The following is a 26,307-nucleotide window of genomic DNA, read 5'->3' as shown; positions in this document are numbered from 1 at the left end:
TGACACCGTAATTTTTTGTTTTTGTTTCATTGATTCTTCTCCTGGAACCATTGATCATGCCTGACATCATGAAATAATATTTTTTTTCTAGTATCCCTAAGAAAGCATAGGTGGCAGAGGTTTCAAGAAACCTCCTTCACTGAGACTTATTCTCCCCTGGATTGATGGAAAAGAACTCCTAAACGATCACCCGCGAAGAAGTCCTCGGCTCTCGCTGCTGTTCCCGGGGCGCTTCTGATTTGGCACAGTTTTCTCCAGGTGCCATTTTATCAGTTGCAGTTAAGACCCCAAAACATAGGAAAACTTACAGAAAAACTGAGCAGAGAGTGCAAAGGTTGCCGCTTCCTGACAACAGTAATGGGGTGGGACCACCTTCAAAATACATCAAGACGATGAGACGTAGCAGTGAGATGTAGTTTCACTTTGGGTCAAAGGTACCATGTTCAGGACCAAAAAATGCATACATTTTAATAGAAACTTCAAAAGATCTTGGTTATTTGTTCTTATGATGAATCCAAAGGCTCAACATTAAAATAAAATGAACTTTTCATAGTAAACAAAATTTTAAAAATGTCCAAGTCCCGCAGGACATGCGCTAGTCCTTGAAAAGAAGTAAGGGCCATATGTACGAACACATTTTCCCATTGACACAGAATGGGAAAAACCCTTTGCTACATCTGGCCCTAAAAGTCTTGCAGGGGTGATGCAGCACTGTGTCATTGACACTATGGGTCCCTGTGAGAAACTGGGTCTTTAGTTGGCAGAGGTTTGCACCCTGTCCAAGTGGAGACCACAATCCTAGTCGTGGTAATTCAGATACGCACTTTGAACTAACCTGTGATCACCCTCTGGTAGTTTGGTGCACAGCAGTCAGGCTTAACTTAAGAGGCAATGTGTAAAGTATTTGTGCAACACTTAAATTACAGTAACACAATGAAATAAGACCAAAACGACAAAACTCTAATAAGTAGAACTCAAGATATTGATTTTTAAATATTAAACTGCAATACAGTGCGTTCTAGACAGGGGTTACATTCAAATGTTCAGGCTGACCGCAATGGAGTGTGGGCCAGACACAGTCTCAGGTAAGTCTTGGTGAAGTTTTACCTTCTCAGTTTGGTGCCGAGAGTCTGGTTGAGTGCGTGAATTGCTGCTGGGGTTCACGGACGGACTGGCTGGAGACTCCCAGTCATGAGCAGCAATACTGCTGTGCGAAGAGACAAAATTGCATCTGCTCACGCTGATCCTTTATGTGAGTGGCATGGTTCCATTGCAAACGGGCCCGTTCATAGTCACGAAGAGCCCAAAAGCTGGGTTTGATGAAATTACACTTAAAGGGTGTCTTAAGGCAATCCTGATGTGAACCTATCAGAGAGATAAGCCTTGTAGTAGTGAAAACAGAAGGGAGGACAGCCCAAAAAACAACGCAATCATCAATTCACTTCCAGTTAATTAGAACACACATTTCAGGATCCCCAAACTCCTGCTCCATACAAAGCAACTGAGACACACTGTGGGTTATAGATTTCCATCAAAGGGACAAGGGGCTTGCTGCCCATGGTAGAGGAGAGGGAAAATAAGGCGCCCATGACTGATGCAGTTTCTGGCTCTGAACAGACAAACTATGACTCCAGGAACTGGAGTGGCCAATGGGATCCCCAAATATGGGACGCAGAAACCTTAGACAGCGTACCACCATTAATTATTAGAGCCCCTGCAGTCTGTCTACAACATTCGCATTATTCTTGACTTATTAAATTTGGTCTCCAAATGTAATTCTGGCATTAAGGTTAAAAAAATCACTGACCAATAAATTGGCTATTCGGGTGTGGGCCATTAAGACTGTGTCATCTGCAGACAATAAGGCCGGTACAGGTGAAGATTTCATAAGGGGCGTGCCCAGCCCCCGTCCACTAAGAACCGCCCGCCTCGCCCCACATTCTAACTTAAAAGGGGTGGAGACTGAGGCCATTCAGAGTCCCAGGGAAGTGGCAATACAGACGGGCTGTAGATTAGTCCAGCTAACGATCCCGCACAGAACATACTACTCCAGAACATTATTACACCACAGGATGGGGCGCGCAGCCACCTCTGGATGTTTAAGGAGTGTGGACAGGAGGGAACCGTCTTCCATGTACTGTGGGATGCCCCAAAATTCAGGGCTACTGGGCGGGGGTGAGATGAATAATGGCCCAGGTCACGGGACAGGAGGTCCCCTGGAGCCCTTGTGGGACCTCCTCCATATCACAGGTGGGGTGACATGGCCCAGATACCAAAGAACCTGGCTGGTGCTATCACACATTGCTGAGGGGCGTGTACAGGTACCCCAGAGGGAGCACGGCTACAGACGAGTCCCTCGCAGAGCCAGCAGGTTGCCCACAAAAGTGGATTTCCAGAAGTTTAGCCCAACGCAATGGTCCTCCATGCTTTCCAGAGAGGAACACGCCCAATGAACTCTTCTAACAAGCAATATTTGGCTGGAATTGTTCACACTGGAGTTTAAGTTCTTAGCCACCCAATGGATACATCCCCTCATGCTTCAGCTGTTCCGTGGACTCAACCAGATCAGCAGGCATGGATAGGACCTTGGCTAGGTTCAGCACGTATGGGCAAGCTTCAGGCGGGAGGCGTAGAGTGGGCCACTTGCATGCATTAGGTTTCCTGTGGGGTAGGGATGGATGAGCGAGCTGGGATACATTACTACTGAGTCTGGTGTTAAGCGGATCAACCACTTCTGGATCAGCCACCTGAGGATCAGCCACCTGAGGATCAGCCACTTGAGGATCAGCCAACTGTGATGAGTCACTTGTGGACTAACCACGTGTGGACAGCCATTTGTGGTAACGATCTCTGGACCAGCCACTTATGGATCAACCACTTGAGGATGAGCCACTTGAGAATCAGCCACTTGAGAATCAGCCACTTGAGGATCAGCCATTTGTGGTGCCGACTTGTTGATCAGCCACTTGAGGATAAGACATTTGTGGATCAGCCACTTCTGCATCAGGCACTTGTAGGTCAGATATAGGTGGATCAGACAAAGGGGGATCAGCCGCTTGTGGATCAGACACTTGTGCATCAGACACACGGGGATCAGGCACTTGTGCATCACACACAGGGGGATCAGACACTTGTGCATCAGACACAGGGGGGTCAGACCCCTGTGGTACAGAGACAGGGGGATCAGACACTTGTGCGTCGGACACAGGGGGATCAGACACCTGTGCATCAGACACAGGGGGGTCAGACCCCTGCGGTACAGAGACAGGGGGATCAGACACTTGTGCATCGGACACAGGGGGATCAGACACCTGTGCATCAGACACAGGGGGATCAGACACCTGTGCATCAGACACAGGGAGGTCAGCCACTTGTACATCAGACACAGGGGGGTCAGACACCTGTGGTACAGACACAGGGGGGTCAGACACTTGTGCATCAGAAACAGTGGGGTCAGACACTTGTGCATCGGATATAGAAGGATCAGACACCTGTGGTACCGACACAGGGGGATCAGACACTTGTGCATCAGACATAGGGAGGTCAGCCACTTGTGCATCAGACACGGGGGGGGGTCAGACACCTGTGGTACAGACACAGGGGGGTCAGACACTTGTGCATCAGACACAGGGAGGTCAGACACCTGTGCATCAGACACAGGGGGGTCAGACACCTGTGCATCAGACACAGGGGGATCAGACACTTGTGCATCAGGTACCTGTGGTACGGACACAGGGGGGTCAGACACCAGTGGTACAAACGTGCTCTAGAGTGGCAGAAATGCCACCATGCCCAGTGGAGTTAGCACAGCGACAGGCTGGCATGGGAAGTGAGGCTGGCATGACAGGCACTTAGGGAGACATCAGCAACAGGTCACGGAGGCCGGCTATGAGGACCCCGGACCCGCACCCCAACATTTGTTGGCAGCATTTTGCCAGCAGCCAGGGGCAGTGACTGCCCTCTGAACCCAAACATCCGCACAACCCAGTACCCCTCCTCCAGACACTCACTCCTTGCACTCACTCCTTAGCTGCACTCCCTCCTTAGCTCCGCAGCGGTGGTGCCAAGCAGGTGGTTGGGAGGGTGGGCGTCGGTGTGGGGCACCGGGACTGAGCACGAGATGGGGGGCGAGGAAGGGGCTGACTGAGTGTTAAAAACAGCACTTGCAGCTCACAGATAATGTATCAGTTATTGTAGTCATGCAATGTTTGACCTGTTTATGAGCGTGTATTTTACTGTTGTTGTATCTCTACTCAAGTTGGATCAGTGTATATCTGTTATCATGACCTTGCATATTCATTCCTTCTCCCCCCTTCATTTACAACATGCGTATTAACGTTAATGCATTATTTTATCTCTCTTTGCTTGAACCTAATCACGTTCTTATAAACTAAAAACAACAGCACATGTTTAACGATGATTAAAAGTGCTGCACTTTAAACCTCAAATGCAACAATTGGTGCCAAGTGAGAAGGGAGTTTCCGTTTACATGACCTTAGTGCAGGGAGTTCTTTTCACCCCTTTGAAGACTGGCGCCCTGGGCCTGTGCCCAGCTCTGCCAAGCCATGTTAGGACACATTCAATAAAGTGAAGGGTGACTGATGGAAGTCAGAGGGTACTGCTCATAAAAGGCAAGCGATGCCGCTTGTCAAACAACAATGGTACCCACGACCCTCTCTTCATGGAGCCCTCCCTGGCAAGGCCTGGATGGGCTGATGGAAAACGTGAACAGCTGTTCCCCCTTCACATGAGTGTCTGCAAACATCCGACTGAAATGTCTCAGTGACTCCGAGTCTCCTCAGCAACAAACCCAGTTTTGGGACCTGACAGCTCATTTATCTGCCCCACTTCCGCCCTGGGCATCTCAGGTCCAGGTCTAGGATGTGAGCAGCCCCGAGCAGAATAGGAACGTGCGAGCCCCCTATAACTTGGATAGGGTGTAACTGTAGGAAGGTAGTCTCTTTCTAGCCTTGTTACCCCCACTTTTGGCCTGTTTGTGAGTGTATGTCAGGGTGTTTTCACTGTCTCACTGGGATCCTGCTAGCCAGGGCCCAGTGATCATAGTGAAAACCCTATGTTGTCAGTGTGTTTGATATGTGTCACTGGGATCCTGCTAGCCAGGACCCCAGGGCTCATAAGTTTGTGGCCTATATGTATGTGTTCCCTGTGTGATGCCTAACTGTCTCACTGAGGCTCTGCTAACCAGAACCTCAGTGGTTATGCTCTCTCATTTCTTTCCAAATTGTCACTAACAGACTAGTGACCAATTTTACCAATTTACATTGGCATACTGGAACACCCTTATAATTCCCTAGTATATGGTACTGAGGTACCCAGGGTATTGGGGTTCCAGGAGATCCCTATGGGCTGCAGCATTTCTTTTGCCACCCATATGGAGCTCTGACAATTCTTACACAGGCCTGCCACTGCAGCCTGAGTGAAATAACGTCCACGTTATTTCACAGCCATTTACCACTGCACTTAAGTAACTTATAAGTCACCTATATGTCTAACCTTTACCTGGTAAAGGTTAGGTGCAAAGTTACTTAGTGTGAGGGCACCCTGGCACTAGCCAAGGTGCCCCCACATTGTTCAGAGCCAATTCCCTGAACTTTGTGAGTGCGGGGACACCATTACACGCGTGCACTACATATATGTCACTACCTATATGTGGCTTCACAATGGTAACTCCGAACATGGCCATGTAACGTGTCTAGGATCATGGAATTAATGGTATTGGTGGGGACAATTCCATGCATCCCCGGGGGTCCAGCATGGACCCCGGGTACAGCCAAACTAGCTCTCTGGGGTTTTCACTGCAGCTACCGCTGCTGCCAACCCTCAGACAGGTTTCTGCCCCCCTGGGGCCTGGGCAGCCCAGTCCCAGGAAGGCAGAACAAAGGATTTCCTCTGAGAGAGGGTGTTACACCCTCTCCCTTTGGAAATAGGTGTTAAGGGCTGGGGAGGAGTAGCCTCCCCCAGCCTCTGGAAATGCTTTGAAGGGCACAGATGGTGCTTTCCTTGCATAAACCAGTCTACACCGGTTCAGGGATCCCCCAGCCCTGCTCTGGCGCGAAACTGGACAAAGGAAAGGGGAGTGACCACTCCCCTGTCCATCACCACCCCAAGGGTGGTGCCCAGAGCTCCTCCAGTGTGTCCCAGACCTCTGCCATCTTGGAAACAGAGGTGTGAGGGCACAATGAACGGCTCTGAGTGGGCAGTGCCAGGAGGTGACGTCAGAGACCCCTCCTGATAGGTGCTTACCTCTCTCTGTAGCCAATCCTCCTCTGAGGGCTATTTATGGTCTCTCCTGTGGGTTTCTCTTCAGATTCTGGATGCAAGAGCTCACCAGAGTTCCTCTGCCCTTCTCCCTTCGACTTCTGCCAAGGATCTACCGCTGACTGCTCCAGGATGCCTGCATAACTGCAACAAAGTAGCAAGAAGACTACCAGCAACATTGTAGCGCCCAATTCTGCCGGCTTTCTCGACTGCTTCCTGGTGGTGCATGCTCTGAGGTCTGTCTGCCTTCACCTTGCACTAAAAATCCCGAAGAAATCTCCTGTGGGTTGACAGAGTCTTCCCCCTGCCAACGCAGGCACCAAACTTCTGCATCACTGGTCCTCTGGGTCCCCTCTCATCTCGATGAGCGTGGTCCCTGGAACACAGGAGCTGGATCCAAGTGACCCCCACAGTCCAGTGGTCCTTCAGTCCAAGTTTGGTGGACGTAAGTCCTTGCCTCCCCACGCCAGGCAACAATCCTGTGTGCTGCGTGATCTGCAGCTGCTAGGGCTTCTGTGCACTCTTGCAAGGATTCCTTCGTGCACAGCCTAGCCCAGGTCCCCAGCACTCCGTCCTGCATTGCCCAACTCGCTGAGTTGGACTCCGACGTCATGGGACCCTCTTTTGTTGTTCTGAGTTGACCGTCATCCTCAGATCTAAGTGCCTGTTCAGGTGCTTCTGCAGCAGCTGCCTGCTTCTGCGTGGGCTCTCCATGTTGCTGAGCGCCCCCTCTGTCTTCTCCTCTAAGGGGCGACTTCCTGGTCCTTCTTGGGCCCTTGCAGCATCCAAAACCTTCAACCGTGACTCTTGCAGCTAGCAAGGCTTGTTTGTGGTCTTTCAGCATGAAAACAACTCTGCATCCTCCAGAACTTCGTGAGACATCTTCTGACCAAAGGAGAAGTTCCTGCCACCTTCCGTTGTTGCAGAATCTTTGGCTTCCTCCACCCGGAGGCAGCCCTTTTGCACCTTCATCTGGGGTTTAGTGGGCTCCTGCCCCCCCCGGCACTTTTGTGACTTTTGGACTTGGTCCCCTTCTTTTACAGGTCCTCAGGTCCAGGAATCCGTCTTCAGTGTGTTGCAGTCAGTTGTTGTCTTTGCAGAATCCCCTATCTCTACTTTACTGTCTTTCTGGGGTAGTAGGGTAACTTACTCCTACTTTTCAGGCTCTAGGATGGGGTATCTTGGACACCCTTAGTGTTTTCTTACACTCCCAGCGACCCTCTACACACTACACTAGGCCTGGGGTCCATTCGTGGTTCGCATTCCACTTTTGGAGTATATGGTTTGTGTTGCCCCTAGGCCTATTGTCTCCTATTGCATTCTATTGTGTCCTTCAGTGTTTGCTCTAACTTTCTAAGTGTATTACTTACCTGATTTTGGTCTGTGTATATATTTTGTGTATTTTTACTTACCTCCTAAGGGAGTATATCCGCTGAGATATTTTTGGCACATTGTCACTAAAATAAAGTACCTTTATTTTTAGTAACTCTGAGTATTGTGTTTCTTATGATATAGGGGGTCATTACGACATTGGCGGGCGGCGGTAACCGCCGTGCGGCCGCCAATGCGGCCGCACTCCCGCGGCCCCCATTACGACATTCCCGCTGGGCCGGCGGGCGCAAACCAAGTTTGCGCCCGCCGGCCCAGCGGGGATGAGGCCGCAGCATAGGAGCCGTCTCCTAATGGAGCCGGCGGTGTTGCGGCCGTGACACTGGTGCAGTAGCACCCGTCGCGCTTTTCACTGTCTGCTATGCAGACAGTGAAAAGCTGGCCGGGGCCCTGTTAGGGGGCCCCTGCACTGCCCATGCCAAGAAAACCCTTACCGCCAGCCTCTTCCTGGCGGTGCAAACAGCCAGAACCAGGCTGGCGGTAGGGGGGGTCATAATCCCCAGGGCAGCGCTGCTTGCAGCGCTGCCCTGGTGGATTATCACCACCGTGGCTAAAACGGCGGGAAACCGTTGACGGTTGGCATTGGCGGTTGGCAGTACGGATGCTACATTACCCCTGGCGGTCGTAATGACCCCCATAGTACCTATATGATATAAGTGGTATAGTAGGAGCTTTGCATGTCTCCTAGTTCAGCTTAAGCTGCTCTGCTATAGCTACGTTCTATCAGCCTAAGCTGCTAGAACCCCTCTAATCCACTAATAAGGGATAACTGGACCTGGCACAGGGTGTAAGTACCACTTGGTACCCACTATAAGCCAGGCTAGCCTCCTACAGTAACCTCACAGGAAGTGACATCACAGGAAGTACCATCAATTAACCATTAATTATCTGGAATTGTTAAAGCCACTTTGCAAGCATCTAATTGCCTAGTTTGGATATCAGTAAAATGGATAAAAATATAATTAACAAGCCAAGGAAACCAAATACATATATTTGAAATCTCTATTAGGTTGGAATACATTAAATTAATTGAATTAGATGGAAAAACTAGGCTTACTTCTCTCCAAAACGGATATAATTACTCCGATGTTCACTAACTGTATCCACATTAGTGCACGAGTTGAGTAGGGGGCCTGTAAGGTTCTAGTTTCTTGGACAGTTAGGGCCATATTTATACTTTTCGACGCACAACTGCGCCAACGCAGTTGTGCGTCAAAAAATCTAACGCCCGCTAACGCCATTCTGAAGCGTCATGCGGGCGCCGTATTTATTCAATGACATTAGCCGGTGTTAGCCGGCGGCGCTGCCTGGTGTGCAAAGACAGGAGTCATGCCCCTTTGCCCAATGGCCAATGCCCAATGGCCATGCCCAGGGGACATCTGTCCCCTGGGCATGGTCATTGGGCATAGTGGCATGTAGGGGGGCACAAATCAGGCCCCCCTATGCCACAAAAAAAATTAAAAAAAATACTTACCTGAACTTACCTTATGTTCCCTGGGATGGGTCCCTCCATCCTTAGGCGTCCTCCTGGGGTGGGCAAGGGTGACAGGGGGGGTCCCTGGGGGCATGGCAGGGCACCTCTGGGCTCCTTCCGAGCCCACAGGTCCCTTGACGCCTGCCCTGACCAGGCGCTAAAAAACGACGCAAAAGCGGCTGGACGTCATTCTTTTTGACCCGCCCACTACCGGGCGTGATTTTTGCCCGGGAGTGTAAATACGGCGCACATGCCTCGGAGTCACTTTTTTAGACGGGAACGCCTACCTTGCATATCATTAACGCAAAGTAGGTGTCCACGCTAAAAAATTACGCAAACTCCATGGACTTTGGCGCTAGACGCGTCTAACGCCAAAGTATAAATATGGAGTTAGTTTTGCGTCGGAATTGCGTAAAAAAAACCGACCCATTTCCGGCGCAAACAGAGTATAAATATGCCCCTTAGTGAGAAATGATGCACTGTTTAGCACACTGGGGCAGATGCGTTGGCCTTAACCTACTAGGCCTTCAAAATACATTTTCAAGATATCTGGGCTTTCTCACCCCACATGGTGTTTTGTAAACTTGCAGCCAATGGTGCAGATCACCCAAATATCCTTAACTATTGTTCTATCGAATGGGATGAATGACAATGGCTCCTCCGGGTTGGAGAGGTGCAGACATTGCTGATGTGAAGAAAGGCCAGTTTGAAGTGTTTTTTCCAGAAGATTGGAGTGAGACCGCGGTTCAAGAGGGAGAGCTCCAGTCCTGCACCAGTGGAAGGGCGAAGGATTTGCCTCCAGTAAATGCCCCTGTAATTCCAGGAGGGCGGAGGTTGTCACTGAATATATGGTTCTGGAATGAACCTAAGGAGTGAATGAGAGAGAGAGGGCCACTGTATGCAGTGCACAGTGACAGGTGGAGAGTGCTGTGCAGAGGGAGGGTCACTGTATGCAGTGCACAGTGACAGGTGGAGCGTGCTGTGCAGAGGGAGGGCCACTGTATGCAGTGCACAGTGACAGGTGGAGAGTGCTGTGCAGAGGGAGGGCCACTGTATGCAGTGCACAGTGACAGGTGGAGCGTGCTGTGCAGAGGGAGGGCCACTGTATGCAGTGCACAGAGACAGGTGGAGCGTGCTGTGCAGAGGGAGGGCCACTGTATGCAGTGCACAGTGACAGGTGGAGCGTGCTGTGCAGAGGGAGGGCCACTGTATGCAGTGCACAGTGACAGGTGGAGAGTGCTGTGCAGAGAGAGGGCCACTGTATGCAGTGCACAGTGACAGGTGGAGAGTGCTGTGCAGAGGGAGGGCCACTGTATGCAGTGCAGAGGGAGGGCCACTGTATGCAGTGCACAGTGACAGGTGGAGAGTGCTGTGCAGAGGGAGGGCCACTGTATGCAGTGCACAGTGACAGGTGGAGAGTGCTGTGCAGAGAGAGGGCCACTGTATGCAGTGCACAGTGACAGGTGGAGAGTGCTGTGCAGAGGGAGGGCCACTGTATGCAGTGCACAGTGACAGGTGGAGAGTGCTGTGCAGAGGGAGGGCCACTGTATGCTGTGCACAGTGACAGGTGGAGAGTGCTGTGCAGAGAGAGGGCCACTGTATGCAGTGCACAGTGACAGGTGGAGAGTGCTGTGCAGAGGGAGGGCCACTGTATGCAGTGCACAGTGACAGGTGGAGAGTGCTGTGCAGAGGGAGGGCCACTGTATGCAGTGCACAGTGACAGGTGGAGAGTGCTGTGCAGAGGGAGGGCCACTGTATGCAGTGCACAGTGACAGGTGGAGAGTGCTGTGCAGAGAGAGGGCCACTGTATGCAGTGCACAGTGACAGGTGGAGAGTGCTGTGCAGAGAGAGGGCCACTGTATGCAGTGCACAGTGACAGGTGGAGAGTGCTGTGCAGAGAGAGGGTCACTGTATGCAGTGCACAGTGACAGGTGGAGAGTGCTGTGCAGAGGGAGGGCCACTGTATGCAGTGCACAGTGACAGGTGGAGAGTGCTGTGCAGAGGGAGGGCCACTGTATGCAGTGCACAGTGACAGGTGGAGAGTGCTGTGCAGAGGGAGGGCCACTGTATGCAGTGCACAGTGACAGGTGGAGAGTGCTGTGCAGAGAGAGGGCCACTGTATGCAGTGCACAGTGACAGGTGGAGAGTGCTGTGCAGAGGGAGGGTTTAGGGCCAGGAGACCTGCAGGAAGGTGAGATGGAAGGGCAGGGATTGAAGCGGTCTCCTCTGAATGATCGAGGGGTACCGAGGGCAGGAAGTCCAAGGCAGGGAGCATTGCGTAATCTAGCTGAGAGAAGGTAAGTGACTGTACAACAGCCTTACTTAAGTGAGAGGAGAGAAAAGGGCGACTTTATATTGCTTATGAATGTAGCAAAAGCAAGTGGATGGAACATGGTTAATCTGATCTTAAAAGGAGAGAAGATGCTGGAAAATGAGTCCAAGATTTCTCTGCTGACTCCTCCAAGGTGGTTGATTGATCCAGATCCACGGCCTCCAAAGAGAGCCCCATATTCTATGAGATCCCTCTAGGATGAAAACCCCAGATTTGTCTTGGAAAAAATGTAATTAATTTGTCCTCATACAGAAATCAACTGTGTCTCAGAGCGGTACTCAGAATGCCGCATGGCTGTGCCTCACAGCGGTACTCAGAATGCTGCATGGCTGTGCCTCAGAGCGGTACTCAGAATGCCGCATGGCTGTGCCTCAGAGCGGTTCTCAGAATGCCACATGGCTGTGCCTCAGAGCGGTACTCAGAATGCCACATGGCTGTGCCTCAGAGCGGTACTCAGAATGCTGCATGGCTGTGTCTCAGAGCGGTACTCAGAATGCCGCATGGCTGTGCCTCAGAGCGGTACTCAGAATGCCACATGGCTGTGTCTCACAGCGGTCCTCAGAATGCCGCATGGCTGTGTCACACAGCGGTCCTCAGAATGCCGCATGGCTGTGTCACACAGCGGTACTCAGAATGCCGCATGGCTGTGTCTAACAGCGGTACTCAGAATGCCGCATGGCTGTGTCTCACAGCGGTCCTCAGAATGCCACATGGCTGTGCCTCAGAGCGGTACTCAGAATGCCGCATGGCTGTGTCTCAGAGCGGTACTCAGAATGCCGCATGGCTGTGCCTCAGAGCGGTACTCAGAATGCCACATGGCTGTGTCTCACAGCGGTCCTCAGAATGCCGCATGGCTGTGTCACACAGCGGTCCTCAGAATGCCGCATGGCTGTGTCACACAGCGGTACTCAGAATGCCGCATGGCTGTGTCTAACAGCGGTACTCAGAATGCCGCATGGCTGTGTCTCACAGCGGTCCTCAGAATGCCACATGGCTGTGCCTCAGAGCGGTACTCAGAATGCCGCATGGCTGTGTCTCAGAGCGGTACTCAGAATGCCGCATGGCTGTGCCTCAGAGCGGTTCTCAGAATGCCGCATGGCTGTGTCTCAGAGCGGTACTCAGAATGCCACATGGCTGTGTCTCAGAGCGGTCCTCAGAATGCCGCATGGCTGTGTCACACAGCGGTACTCAGAATGCCGCATGGCTGTGTCTAACAGCGGTACTCAGAATGCTGCGTGGCTGTGTCACACAGCGGTACTCAGAATGCCGCATGGCTGTGCCTCAGAGCGGTTCTCAGAATGCCACATGGCTGTGTCTCAGAGCGGTATTCAGAATGCCACATGGCTGTGTCTCAGAGCGGTACTCAGAATGCCGCATGGCTGTGTCTCAGAGCAGTACTCAGAATGCTGCATGGCTGTGTCTCAGAGCGGTACTCAGAATGCCGCATGGCTGTGCCTCAGAGCGGTACTCAGAATGCCGCATGGCTGTGTCTCAGAGCGGTACTCAGAATGCCGCATGGCTGTGACTCAGAGCGGTTCTCAGAATACTGCATGGCTGTGCCTCAGAGCGGTTCTCAGAATGCCGCATGGCTGTGCCTCGGAGCGGTCCTCAGAATGCTGCATGGCTGTGCCTCAGAGCGGTACTCAGAATGCTGCATGGCTGTGCCTCAGAGCGGTACTCAGAATGCTGCATGGCTGTGCCTCAGAGCAGTACTCAGAATGATGCACAGTGGTGTCTGAGAATGGTACTCAGAATGTTGCACTGCGGTGTCTGAGAATGGAACTCAGAATGTTGCACTGTGGTGTCTGAGAGCGGTACTCAGAATGAAGCACTGCGGTGTCTCAGAGCGGTACTCAGAATGGTGCACTGCGGTGTCTCAGAACGGTACTCAGAATGGTGCACTGCGGTGTCTTAGAGCGGTACTCAGAAGGATGCACTGCTGTGTCTTAGAGCGGTACTCAGAATGGTGCACTGCAGTGTCTGAGTGTGGTACTCAGAATGGTGCACTGCGGTGTCTGAGAGCGGTACTCAGAATGATGCACTGTGGTGTCTGAGAGTGGTACTCAGAATGGTGCACTATGGTGTCTGGGAGTGGTACTCAGAATGATGCACTGCGGTGTCTGAGAGTGGTACTCAGAATGGTGCACTGTGGTGTCTTAGAACGGTACTCCAAATTATGCACTGCAGTGTCTGAGAGTGGTACTCAGAAGGATGCACTGCTGTGTCTTAGAGCGGTACTCAGAATGTTGCACTGTGGTGTCTGAGAGCGGTACTCAGAATGAAGCACTGCGGTGTCTCAGAGCGGTACTCAGAATGGTGCACTGCGGTGTCTTAGAGCGGTACTCAGAATGGTGCACTGCGGTGTCTTAGAGCGGTACTCAGAATGGTGCACTGCTGTGTCTTAGAGCGGTACTCAGAATGGTGCACTGCGGTGTCTGAGAGTGGTACTCAGAAGGATGCACTGCGGTGTCTTAGAGCGGTACTCAGAATGGTGTACTGCTGTGTCTTAGAGCGGTACTCAGAATGGTGCACTTCGGTGTCTGAGAGTGGTACTCAGAACGGTGCACTGCAGTGTCTGAGTGTGGTACTCAGAATGGTACACTGCGGTGTCTGAGAGCGGTACTCAGAATGATGCACTGTGGTGTCTGAGAGTGGTACTCAGAATGGTGTACTGCAGTGTCTGAGAGCGGTACTCAGAATGATGCACTGTGGTGTCTGAGAGTGGTACTCAGAATGATGCACTGTGGTTTCTGAGAGTGGTACTCAGAATGATGCACTGCGGTGTCTGAGAGTGGTACTCAGAATGGTGCACTGCGGTGTCTTAGAACGGTACTCAAAATTATGCACTGCGGTGTCTGAGAGTGGTACTCAGAAGGATGCACTGCGGTGTATGAGAGTAGTACTCAGAAGGATGCACTGCGGTGTCTGAGAGTGGTACTCAGAAGGATGCACTGCAGTGTCTTAGAACGGTACTCAGAATGATGCACCGCTGTGTCGGAGAGTGTTTCTTAGAATGATGCACTTCGGTGTCCGAGAGTGATACTCAGAATGGTGCACTGCGGTGTCTTAGAACGGTGCTCAGAATGGTCCACTGCGGTGTCTGAGAGTGGTACTCAGAATGGTGCACTGCGGTGTCTTAGAACGGTACTCAGAATGGTGCACTGCGGTGTCTGAGAGTGGTACTCAGAATGGTGCACTGCGGTGTCTTAGAGCGGTACTCAGAATGGTGCACTGCTGTGCCTTAGAGCGGTACTTAGAATGGTGCACTTCGGTGTCTGAGAGTGGTACTCAGAATGGTGCACTGCAGTGTCTGAGTGTGGTACTCAGAATGGTACACTGCGGTGTCTGAGAGCGGTACTCAGAATGATGCACTGTGGTGTCTGAGAGTGGTACTCAGAATGGTGTACTGCGGTGTCTGAGAGCGGTACTCAGAATGATGCACTGTGGTGTCTGAGAGTGGTACTCAGAATGATGCACTGTGGTGTCTGAGAGTGGTACTCAGAATGATGCACTGCGGTGTCTGAGAGTGGATCTCAGAATGGTGCACTGCGGTGTCTTAGAACGGTACTCAATATTATGCACTGCGGTGTGTGAGAGTGGTACTCAGAAGGATGCACTGCGGTGTCTGAGAGTGGTACTCAGAAGGATGCACTGCAGTGTCTTAGAACGGTACTCAGAATGATGAACCGTGGTGTCGGAGAGTGTTTCTTAGAATGATGCACTGCGGTGTCTGAGAGTGGTACTCAGAATGGTGCACTGCGGTGTCTTAGAACGGTACTCAAAATTATGCACTGCGGTGTCTGAGAGTGGTACTCAGAAGGATGCACTGCGGTGTCTGAGAGTGGTACTCAGAAGGATGCACTGCAGTGTCTTAGAACGGTACTCAGAATGATGCACCGTGGTGTCTGAGAGTGATACTCAGAATGGAGCACTGCGGTGTCTTAGAACGGTGCTCAGAATGGTGCACTGCTGTGTCTGAGAGTGGTACTCAGAATGGTGCACTGCAGTGTCTTAGAACGGTACTCAGAATGGTGCACTGCGGTGTCTGAGAGTGGTACTCAGAATGGTGCACTGCGGTATCTTAGAACGGTACTCAGAATGATGCACTGTGGTGTCCGAGAGTGGTACTCAGGATGATGCACTGCGGTGTCTGAGAGCGGTACTCAGAATGATGCACTGTGGTGTCTGAGAGTGGTACTCAGAATGATGCACTGCGGTGTCTGGGAGTGGTACTCAGAAGGATGCACTGTGGTGTCCGAGAGTGGTACTCAGAATGGTGCACTGCGGTATCTTAGAACGGTACTCAGAATGATGCACTGTGGTGTCCAAGAGTGGTACTCAGAATGATGCACTGTGGTGTCCGAGAGTGGTACTCAGAAGGATGCACTGTGGTGTCCGAGAGTGGTACTCAGAATGATGCACTGTGGTGTCTGAGAGTGGTACTCAGAATGATGCACTGTGGTGTCTGAGAGTGGTACTCAGAATGATGCACTGTGGTGTCTGGGAGTGGTACTCAGAATGATGCACTATGGTGTCTGAGAGTGGTACTCAGAATGATGCACTATGTTGTCTGGGAGCGGTACTCAGAATGATGCACTGCGGTGTCTGAGAGCGGTACTCAGAATGATGCACTGCGGTGTCTGAGAGTGGTACTCAGAATGATGCACTGCGGTGTCTGAGAGTGGTACTCAGAAGGATGCACTGTGGTGTCCGAGAGTGGTACTCAGAATGATGCACTGTGGTGTCTGAGAGTGGTACTCAGAATGATGCACTATGTTGTCTGGGAGTAGTACTCAGAATGATGCACTATGGTGTCTGGGAGTGGTACTCAGAATGATGCACTATGGTGTCTGGGAGTGGTACTCAGAAGGATGCACTGTGGTGTCCGAGAGTGGTACTCAGAATGGTGCACTGCGGTATCTTAGAACGGTACTCAGAATGATGCACTGTGGTGTCCGAGAGTGGTACTCAGAATGATGCACTGTGGTGTCCAAGAGTGGTACTCAGAATGATGCACTGTGGTGTCCGAGAGTGGTACTCAGAAGGATGCACTGTGGTGTCCGAGAGTGGTACTCAGAATGATGCACTGTGGTGTCTGAGAGTGGTACTCAGAATGATGCACTGTGGTGTCTGAGAGTGGTACTGAGAATGATGCACTGTGGTGTCTGGGAGTGGTACTCAGAATGATGCACTATGGTGTCTGAGAGTGGTACTCAGAATGATGCACTATGTTGTCTGGGAGCGGTACTCAGAATGATGCACTGCGGTGTCTGAGAGCGGTACTCAGAATGATGCACTGCGGTGTCTGAGAGTGGTACTCAGAAGGATGCACTGTGGTGTCCGAGAGTGGTACTCAGAATGATGCACTGTGGTGTCTGAGAGTGGTACTCAGAATGATGCACTATGTTGTCTGGGAGTAGTACTCAGAATGATGCACTATGGTGTCTGGGAGTGGTACTCAGAATGATGCACTATGGTGTCTGGGAGTGGTACTCAGAATGATGCACTGTGGTGTCTCAGAGTGGTTCTCAGAATGCCACACAGGCCAGTATGGGAGTATGTGGGAGTGGAGGACCAAATGTAGCAGCAGGTTTGATTAAATTATGCATCAAGAAAAGGCAAATTGTAATGCAGTATATTTTGTAAGAACATTATTTCCTTATTTTGTCATTTTCACACAGGTTACCACTGTCTTGATAAAATGTTTCACCTTGTTAGTACCAGTCCAGTCAACATTTGCAAAGGACCTTGTACTGCACAGCAACATGTGTTGCCAAGTTTTTAGTAACTTTTGGTCTGTTTGAGCAGGAAAACATGTTTGTTACACTCTGCAGATCATATAGCTGATGGCTGAATATGTGGCAAATGTGGCAAATCTACAATTATGCGGAAAATGCTACGGCTGCAAAAACACATAGGCCCTAATTGTAACCCTCACGGTCTTTTGACCGCAAGATTTAATGTGGCGGTATCACCGCCAACAGGCTGGCGGTGTATACTGCCACATTATGAGTGAAATCACCACTCATACTGTAGTGAATCCTAGTTTGTTTTAATGGGATACAGGAGTTAGCTTAGCCTTTGGCTTGCAGACTCGTGCCCCCGTCACCTAATGACTTTTAACCTACTTAGCTTGCTCTGTCTTAGCCCATTTATTTAATTAATTCTTCTAAGATGGCTGCCTTGTTTATAGTTAGGCCATTTGTTTAGTTTTATGTTATCAGTGCCACTGTGCTAAGGCGTCAAATCAAGCGACAAAGACAAACAAACTGTAGGTGCTCACATTAGGTACTTTCCCTCTTCACGCTTTTGAGGGAAGTGTTTATATTAATTAGCGTCCCAAGCATGCTGTGTTATCTATTGTTCGGGTACAACCTACGTGAGGGGTCCAAATAGATCTGTATAAATACATGACACTTTGGACAGATAATCAGAGGGATTCCGACCAGGTGCCATTGCTGCTATTGATGCTGCACGTTGCCTTGACTCTGACCCGGACTTCGTGTTCCTCCGGACTCTGAGCACAAGACCTCATTCCAAGGTAACAAGGGTTGGGGGCTCCTTCCAGGGACATGGCATTGGCAGATTAGGTTTAATATACCCAGGTCTCCTCTAGGTAGAAGGTTAGGCCTATTTTGATAGGGTACTAGGACATATTATACCCTCTATGCCTTTCTATGTTATTGCAAGATGGTGGGGGTCTTCATAATCATGACTCTTGTCTTTACAATTCTATCTCTTGCACTGTTCATTATCCTAATCATTTCAGCCCATGTGATTTACCACAGATTGCAGATTGTATTAAATAAAAACTATTGAAACATTACTGCATCTTCGTTATTGCCTGTGTTTGGTTGAGACACGATATATCTGTGAGAAAGGGGTAATCTCCGATTAACCATGACACCCCCTGAGATGTCATACTTCTGAGTCCATGTGTAAAGGCTGCCACGAACCACCTTTAACTGTTTGGGTTTTGGTGAGGTACTGCTAGTGAGCTGAAGGGTTGGGAGTACAGTTGCATCTTGTTGTAGGATAGGCATAGTCGCCTACAAACATAAGTACTGTCATCCTTAAACCAGCAGTCTTGCCCAGAGCAAGAGTCCAACTACGACATGGCGCCACCAACGATGGTGTTTAGGCACTAATGTATGGATACCCTGACTATCACTGTCTCACAGACAACAGGTACCCTAAGTACCATTATACAGAGATGTCCGTGGTCTTTGGGAAAATCCTCCTCAGCTGAACAGAGAACACCTAATTAGGCTGTAAGTTGTTCGAGCTCGAACTCTTAAAAAATACTTTACTCCCCACTTGGTGTTCCATCTCTTCACCCATTTTTACAATATGGCAAATGCCATAGACATTCCTGAGAATGCTAGACAAGCATTAACATTACACCTAGTAGCGCATGGGATTACAGAAGAAGGCGGGACGTCACTTTCATAGTAGAAGCTAATGAAGCTTACCAAACAGAAACATTTTATTCTTGGGTCACCTTTCTGGAGGAAGACCGCAGAACACTTACATTTCACACATATACAATTGCTAATGTACCACAGCGGTACCAAGCATACCAGTATCATGAAATACCGCTCACTTATCAGGAGCATCAGAATTGGTTTGAAGGCGCCCACCCACATGTAATACAATGCGTGAGATTAGGTCCGTTAAGTAATGACGGACCTATGTGGCCTATGCTTGCCACATACACACCTCACCCGGGTATACAAAATTTGCAAGCAGCAGATCTGCGAAACTTATATAATGAAATAGTAACATTATATAGACGGCTTGTTCAGTTCGTAATGCGGACTTTGAACACAACACCAGCGCATCCAGCACCACCAGCACCTGCTGGATACCAATTGGCTACTGGGATTAATCCACAAACAATATATTCTATTATGGGTAAAGTACCCACAGAGCGGGAGAAAATACCTTACTGGATAGCCCAGAAAACAAATCAGCAGGAAGCTGTGTTTCCCCATACGGGACCACAGGAGAAACATATAATTCTCACAATGTGCTTGCCCTTTGGGATGGTTCCCTCGGTGGATGACTGTGCCACATGGGGTACAGTCTTCGCTGCAATATATACTACCACACATGGTTCCCCAACACTTGCCAATTTACCGGAAGTGTTAAAACAAATACAGAATGAGCATGGGGCAGCACCTGCCCTAGATTTGGGGATGAAATTAATGCGTAATTTTGACGCGGTATCCTCAATAATACTCAGTAACATTAAAGGGGAAGCGGTAGCACTGGCTATACGCCAGCGTCTCAGAGAAACTCCCCATTTGGATCAGGAGAGACAGCTACCAAAAATTATCTCCAATACCTATACTAGTATAGGACGGGATAGTCTGGGAGCCAAGCCAAAGAAATTGGAAGTACAGAGTACCGCCCCTAAGGAAGGTACGAAACAGACGCAAGAGGGTTCTGAAAAGCGCTGGGAGAAGCCAAGACAATTTAAAGACAGACAGAAGCAGAGAGCAGATTCTCCACATCTAGAGAACTCCGAAAGGAGATATTCTCTGAGAAATAGGGAGAATATTAGAACTCTTGATAGATATACTGATTTAAGTCCCTCTCGTTCCTTTCAGGAAGCTCCGGATAGGCGTAGCGAGAGAAGGGTCCGTCCTGACCGACGTCCTGAATACGTGAAACAAAAGAAAGACTCCATACAGTCTACAGTTAAGAAAGAAGAGAAGACTTCACAACAAAAGCCACAGTTTAAAAAGAAAAAGGTGGCAGCACTCTCAGTCAAAAATGCCAATACACTTGAGAACGTTGCTGAAGAACAAGACGTGGGCAGTGACACTGCTAGACAGCGCAGCAGAGGTCACGATATGTCACCAGAGTCTGAAAGATCATCTGGATACGACAGCAACTAGCAATTTTATTGCAGTTGAAACAGTGGACGGACGCATACTCCCACCTGATAGACTTTATGATCTGAAGATCCAAATTGAGGGAGACGCGGAGCGCACCATCAGTGTGAACTTTTGGGACAAACTTAATTGTGACATCCTATTGGCTGAAAGAGATTGGCCGCCCAAACATGTCCGTAAGCTCTCAAATGGGGAAAATGTAATTTTGCCTTCTTTCTCCAATCTTGTTCCAGAGGTGGAAAAGGAAGGCTACGCTGTAAGATGGGCTGTTGCATTATACCGCAATCATGTAGGTTGGGACATGGATTCTCCGTGTCATGTAATACCTATGAGGTCTACACCCCAGCCTCAGACACAATATCCAGTTAAACATGGGGCTAAAGCTCCAGTGAGGGAGATCCTCACTTAGCTAGAATACCAGGGGGTAGTTGAGCCCTGCGCCTCTGCAATGAATAACCCATTATTACCGGTTGCGAAGCTAGATCATTCCTATAGAATAGACTTAAATTACAGACTTTTAAACAGCCATACACGTACATATGCCATACAAAATTCACATAGGACAGCACTGATAAACAATATAGTGCGCCAAAAATATAAAACAACGTTGGATATTTCCAACTGGTTTTTATGCCAGAATTTAGCGGAAGAAAGTCGGGACCTGAGTGCTTTTTCATTTGGCTCACAAAAACACTTTTGCTGTTTACCCCAGGGCTATAAGACTAGTCCAGGGCTATTCTCAGCCCGAGTAACATCAATATTACATGATATTGATCCTGAGGCGTTATCCTATGTGGACGACATTTATCTCACAGACAACGACTTGAACATTCATCTTGTAAGGGTTGATCGAAAAATTTGGGGGTTTGCAGAAGTCGGTTATAAATTTAACTTTAAGAAAAGTAGGATTGCATTTCTCAGTGTGTTATTCCTGGGATACAAGCTATCGAATGAGGGGAAGAGCCTTGCCACGCAATTTCTGGAAAAATGTGCACAACTGCATCCACCGAATATGCTAAAGAAACTACAGTCTTTACTTGGTTTCCTTAATTTTGCAGAACATACATTCCTGACTATGCACAACGTATCAAGCCACTATACGACTTAATACATCCAGATTTTTCTAGCAGACACTGGACAGTTGAACACACTCGCATCCTTAGGGAGTTGCAACAGGACATGCTGGAAGCTAAACACTTGCACACACATGACAACAAAACAAATTTGGTCATCAGAATAATTGCTGGTGCCATTGGGTTTACTTATGTCACCTTCAATGAGGATGACACAGTGCCTATAGCATATAAATCACATTTATACTCAAATGCAGAGCAACACTTTGCACCCACAGAAAAAACTGTAACTGCAGTTCAGATGGTTGTCATAAAAAAGAGGCCACTTGCCCAAGGGAAACGCAACATTGTCGTTACCCCAGTGCCAGCCTTAGAGGCCGTCACCAAAGCGAGCGTTCCTAACGCTAGAGCGTTACATCCACACTGGATTCAGTGGGCGACTTCTCTGACCGCTACTGATGTTGATTACATCTTTGATCCAAAACTCCAGACACAAGAATCTTTCCAATACGAACAGGAGTGCCCCGCTCCTCTACATCTTTTGCCTTTAGACAACTATCATATTGTCATTTATACTGATGGTTCAGCTCAACCAGCTGTAGGTACCAAACACCAATACTCAGCCGCTTGCGCAGCCCTGAGTGGAGTGATGAAGGATGGAGTCTTCCACCCTCATAATACCTACATGCAGACCCTAGGGGATTGCACAGCTCAGTTAGCCGAACTCAAAGCCCTTATCATCAGACTCATCCACTCCGGTGATTGAAAATGTTTCAAAGACATGCAAGCTATATCTATGGCTCAAAGAGAATTACTTAATATACCCCTGGAACTATTTATGGTTCTGCCTAACGTTTTCTACCTTATTTCTATGGTTTGGTTTCGTGACAGTTTTCTTCTTGCTTATGAATGGTCATTACATTCCTGAATGTGGCCCTGTCACGCCAATGGATGAAGTCTTAACACCATATCACTCCTCACACAAGCTCCGCAGAGACTAGTCCCCAGTGAACATTTCAGCTGTACCCATTTCTGATGGGATTGTGTGGGACAGAGTTCCATTTGAAATATACGGGCCTACTGAGGTCATTCATTCCATATGTACTCAAAATATCTATGACAGATGTTATTACACCGAGTGTTGTATCTGATGATTGGGATGTCCAGACAGTTGATTCTATGTTAACTGAAATTAAGGACTATTCAGTGTTTGAAAGTGATGATGTATATGCAAATACAATGAATTAAGGGGAAATGTTCAGCTACAATAATTGGGGACATTACTTCCTCCACCGTGCAACTAGACATAGACCGGTACTTAATTACACACAGTGGGAACATTGTTCGACACCACCAGTGGGGAGCCCGAAAAGTTATTTAGAGAAATTCACTTATTTTTCTGGGCATGACACAAGAAATTCCGAGTCATACTTTTTAAAATTACCTCCTTCAAAAATTAGGAAAATTTTGCTAACAGATACAAAACTGATATATTCAGATTCTTTTGTTTCCTGTCTTGCCGTTGAAGGTTACGATCACTAGAAGAACACTGTTGACTTATAGAGTGTATGGGGAACACAAAATTGGCAAATACAGGGTAGGGAAGCCTTGTTTAGAGCATGCCTGATTCCTATACAAATGTTTTTTTTAAATGACACTGTTCAACTGACGTCCTGCCTAGGGTTAGCAAAAATAAAAGACATAAACACGCCCAGTATCCCCACACTGGCTAAGTTTAATGATTGGCAATTCTTCCTGAATAACACCGAAGAAGAGCTAGATGCAAAAGTTCAGGCTGGTACCTATAATTCTTCACTTTCCAGTCCTGGCAGGTGGTTAGTTTGGCCAATGGACACCAATGGATGTCAGGCGCGTTTTTTAAATTCTCAGGGGGTTTCAAGATTAGCCGGCCAGATCCTCGCTTTATCTCAGGTCAACACACGGGGATAGTTACTACATACAGTGTGGGTAAACTGTGTCAACAAGGGATACAGTCTAACAAGTTAGCCGCAGTTAAAGAACACCTTAACATACTTTCTGAAAATATAGACTTGCAGGACTTCTTGTTAGGTCCTAGGAAACAGCGCTCTAAAAGATTTATCTATGCTATGTATAATGAGATATGGAAACTTTCTCAGATAGAAGCTGCTGCACGTTTAAGATGAACAGATAAAGAAAACTTAGAGAAGGCTTTGGCAGTTGTCGATAACGGCATGAACACCCTGTCCAGCAGAATTTATTCACTAACAAACACAGGGCCTCATTATGACCCTGGCGTCCGGCGTTAAGCTGGCGGTAACATCGCCAACAGGCTGGTGGTGTTCCACCAGCTATTATGACTGTGGGGCAATAGCCACGGCCATACCGCTGGCCCCTCCACTATACCGCCAGGCTTCCGTCTGGCGATCATAATCCCCAGGGGAGCGGTGCCCTGGCCACGGCGGTAAACACCGCCATGGAAAGGCTGGCGGTAAGGGGGACTTGGGGTGCCCCTGGGGGCCCTGCACTGCCCATGCACTTGGCATGGGCAGTGCAGGGGGGCCCCCAGGCATAGCCCCGTCGCGTATTTCACTGCCCGAATTTCAGGCAGTGAAATGCTCGACGGGTGCTACTGCACCCGCTGCACATCAGCCTTGCCGCTGGCTCTATTACGAGCCGGCAGCATTGTTGATGTAACTTTTCCGCTGGGCCAGCGGACGGTAACATTGTAAAAAGGAAAGGTCGTAATAGGGAGCCAGAAATACCACCAGCACTGATGGTATTCTGGCTCCCGCAGCCTCTGCGGTCTTTTGAAAAGACCGCCGAGGTTGTAATGAGGGCCATAGTGTCGTCTACAATAGATATCATTTAGACAGACATGTCCCGTTTATACCATGGACAATGTCAGCTGCGTTCTGTTATGCAGCTTGGTTGGACGTTACAAACATTGAAAAATGGCCGTATTCTATGGCGATACATTAACAGTAGTGAATTGCTTACTGCTTTTAATTTATCCAGGAAACAACAGACAATGGCTAAAAGGGAAGCGAGTTTCACCATGCTTCATATGGAGAGGTTAGAAAAGTTGCCTTTCACGATAGCAGAGAGTCCTTCGACTGTCTGGCTCCTACATGGCATTATTAATCTGCCCATATCCACCTTTCGTTTTTCATCTTGCCATGGGCAGGTATGAGCGTTTGGGCGATAGCTGTATTAAGGAAGAGTGGGAGTTGCCCTTTGATTATAAATGTCTGAATGGCGAAACAGAGGTCTTGGCAGAAAGGAATGTGAGACTACTGTTAGCCATTCAATGGTCTGCAAACAGGTGTCCCTTCACGGCCATTGCAATGCGGGGGTCCTGAACTTGGCCTGTTTCCTGAAGGGTACTCCCCTCTCTTTGATTCGACGAGCATTTCATGTACTTTCCAATGTCAGTTATGTGGTGCTGAGCGACCAGAGCTGTTGCGGTATGTGACCGGGAATTGCCTACACAATTTCGGTCTCTAAGGTCGTTACGTGTTGTGGACATGTTTTATTCCCCCCCACACGAGAGATAAAGGTATCAGAAATGTGGCCTCGCATTGATACTATTAATGTAAATTATGACAAGCTGAGCAGACTAAAGGCGCTACTGTTTCAAAAACAGGTCACGTTGACATCCGCAAAAGAGACGTATGTTCTCCAGATTGAGAGATCATCTGCCGAGATACAATCCCTATTCATCTGAGATACAATCCCTATTAAATACCAACTTCCCCAAGCACTTTGGTGAGCTGGTTTCCAGAATTTTCAACGCCTCGAGCAATACTGGGATTGTCCATTTCTTTAAGGCCGTCAGGTCTGGATTTGAGTCAGTCTTCCAGACTATCTTCGGAGTCATCCCGTTGGCCATTCATTCACTCTTTTCAAGTGTGTTTGGTGGCTTTCCTGTAATATTGGCATTAATAGGCGGAATACTGCTGCTATTCTTTCTGATTCGCAGTGGTTGTTTCTTTACAGCTACACGGAGCGATGGAGCAGCTGCCACCAGCACAACTGTGCTATGAACGCATGGTTCAAATCTTCGATGCTTCCTTGCTGGAGGAACTAGAGTGGAATTGGTCACTGTCATTTCGACCACTCCTCTGGTGCGTGCAGCCTGTCTTTCGCTGCGTATGGTGCTTCTTCGAACATTTGCCAACAGTGTGTCTTGCCATCATGCCGGTGCCTCCTGTGGACCAAGAACTGCTGATGTCCCCTAAGAGGGTTCATATGCAGTCGTGCCACATGAGACTAAGGCTGATCCGCAAGGCCACTTCTGAACACTCCGTGTTGGCTGAGTTGGCTCTTCATTCTACGGAAAATGGCACTAATGCAGGTGGACCTGCACAAGAGACTACTGTGCACTTTTGCTCTGTGAATCCATCCGCACATGTGATCGATCTTAAATCTAATGATTTGGACTCATTTTTTATGACATTTTAGTTGATGACTTCGGAGCTACTCTTCAGGGACAAGACTATTGTTTCACAAATTAGTGATTGTTTTTTTTTTTTCTCTTTTTTCTTCTCAAACAAAATTTGAAGTCTTTACTTTGGCCTGCTGTGCTTGTCATGGTCGACAATAGGTCTAATTTGTATGTTTTTAAACTATTAATTTTAACTATGTTTTTTAACTTTTGTTTTTATGCTTCGCTTTTAGTCCGGAGCAGTTTTTTAGCTTTTTGGATTCCCTCACCTTCGGTGGCGTCCAGTAATGGCGTCATACTTGTTACGGCAATGGGGAGGGTGTAGTGAATCCTAGTTTGTTTTAACGGGATAACAGAAGTTAGCTTAGCCTTTGGCTTGCAGATTCGTGTCCCCGTCCCCTAGTGAGCTTGCTCTGTCTTAGCCCATTTATTTA

General features: G+C 48.8%; 2 protein-coding genes across 2 annotated transcripts in view; both read right to left on the bottom strand.

Moving 5' to 3' along the window:
• The window catches only part of SLC29A1 (solute carrier family 29 member 1 (Augustine blood group)), a 1,001,910-nt gene that overhangs the window by 748,933 nt on the left and 226,670 nt on the right, over positions 1 to 26,307 (bottom strand). The gene's annotated exons all lie outside the window — the stretch shown is intronic.
• LOC138297167 (P-selectin glycoprotein ligand 1-like) lies at positions 2,931 to 3,536 on the bottom strand. The gene has a single exon (XM_069236660.1). It carries the CDS (start codon positions 3,534 to 3,536, stop codon positions 2,931 to 2,933), a length of 606 nt encoding a protein of 201 aa, XP_069092761.1.

This window comes from Pleurodeles waltl, chromosome 5, assembly GCF_031143425.1.
Source record: "Pleurodeles waltl isolate 20211129_DDA chromosome 5, aPleWal1.hap1.20221129, whole genome shotgun sequence".
NCBI classification, from domain to species: domain Eukaryota; kingdom Metazoa; phylum Chordata; class Amphibia; order Caudata; family Salamandridae; genus Pleurodeles; species Pleurodeles waltl.
This window is presented reverse-complemented; position numbering and strand designations above follow the sequence as displayed.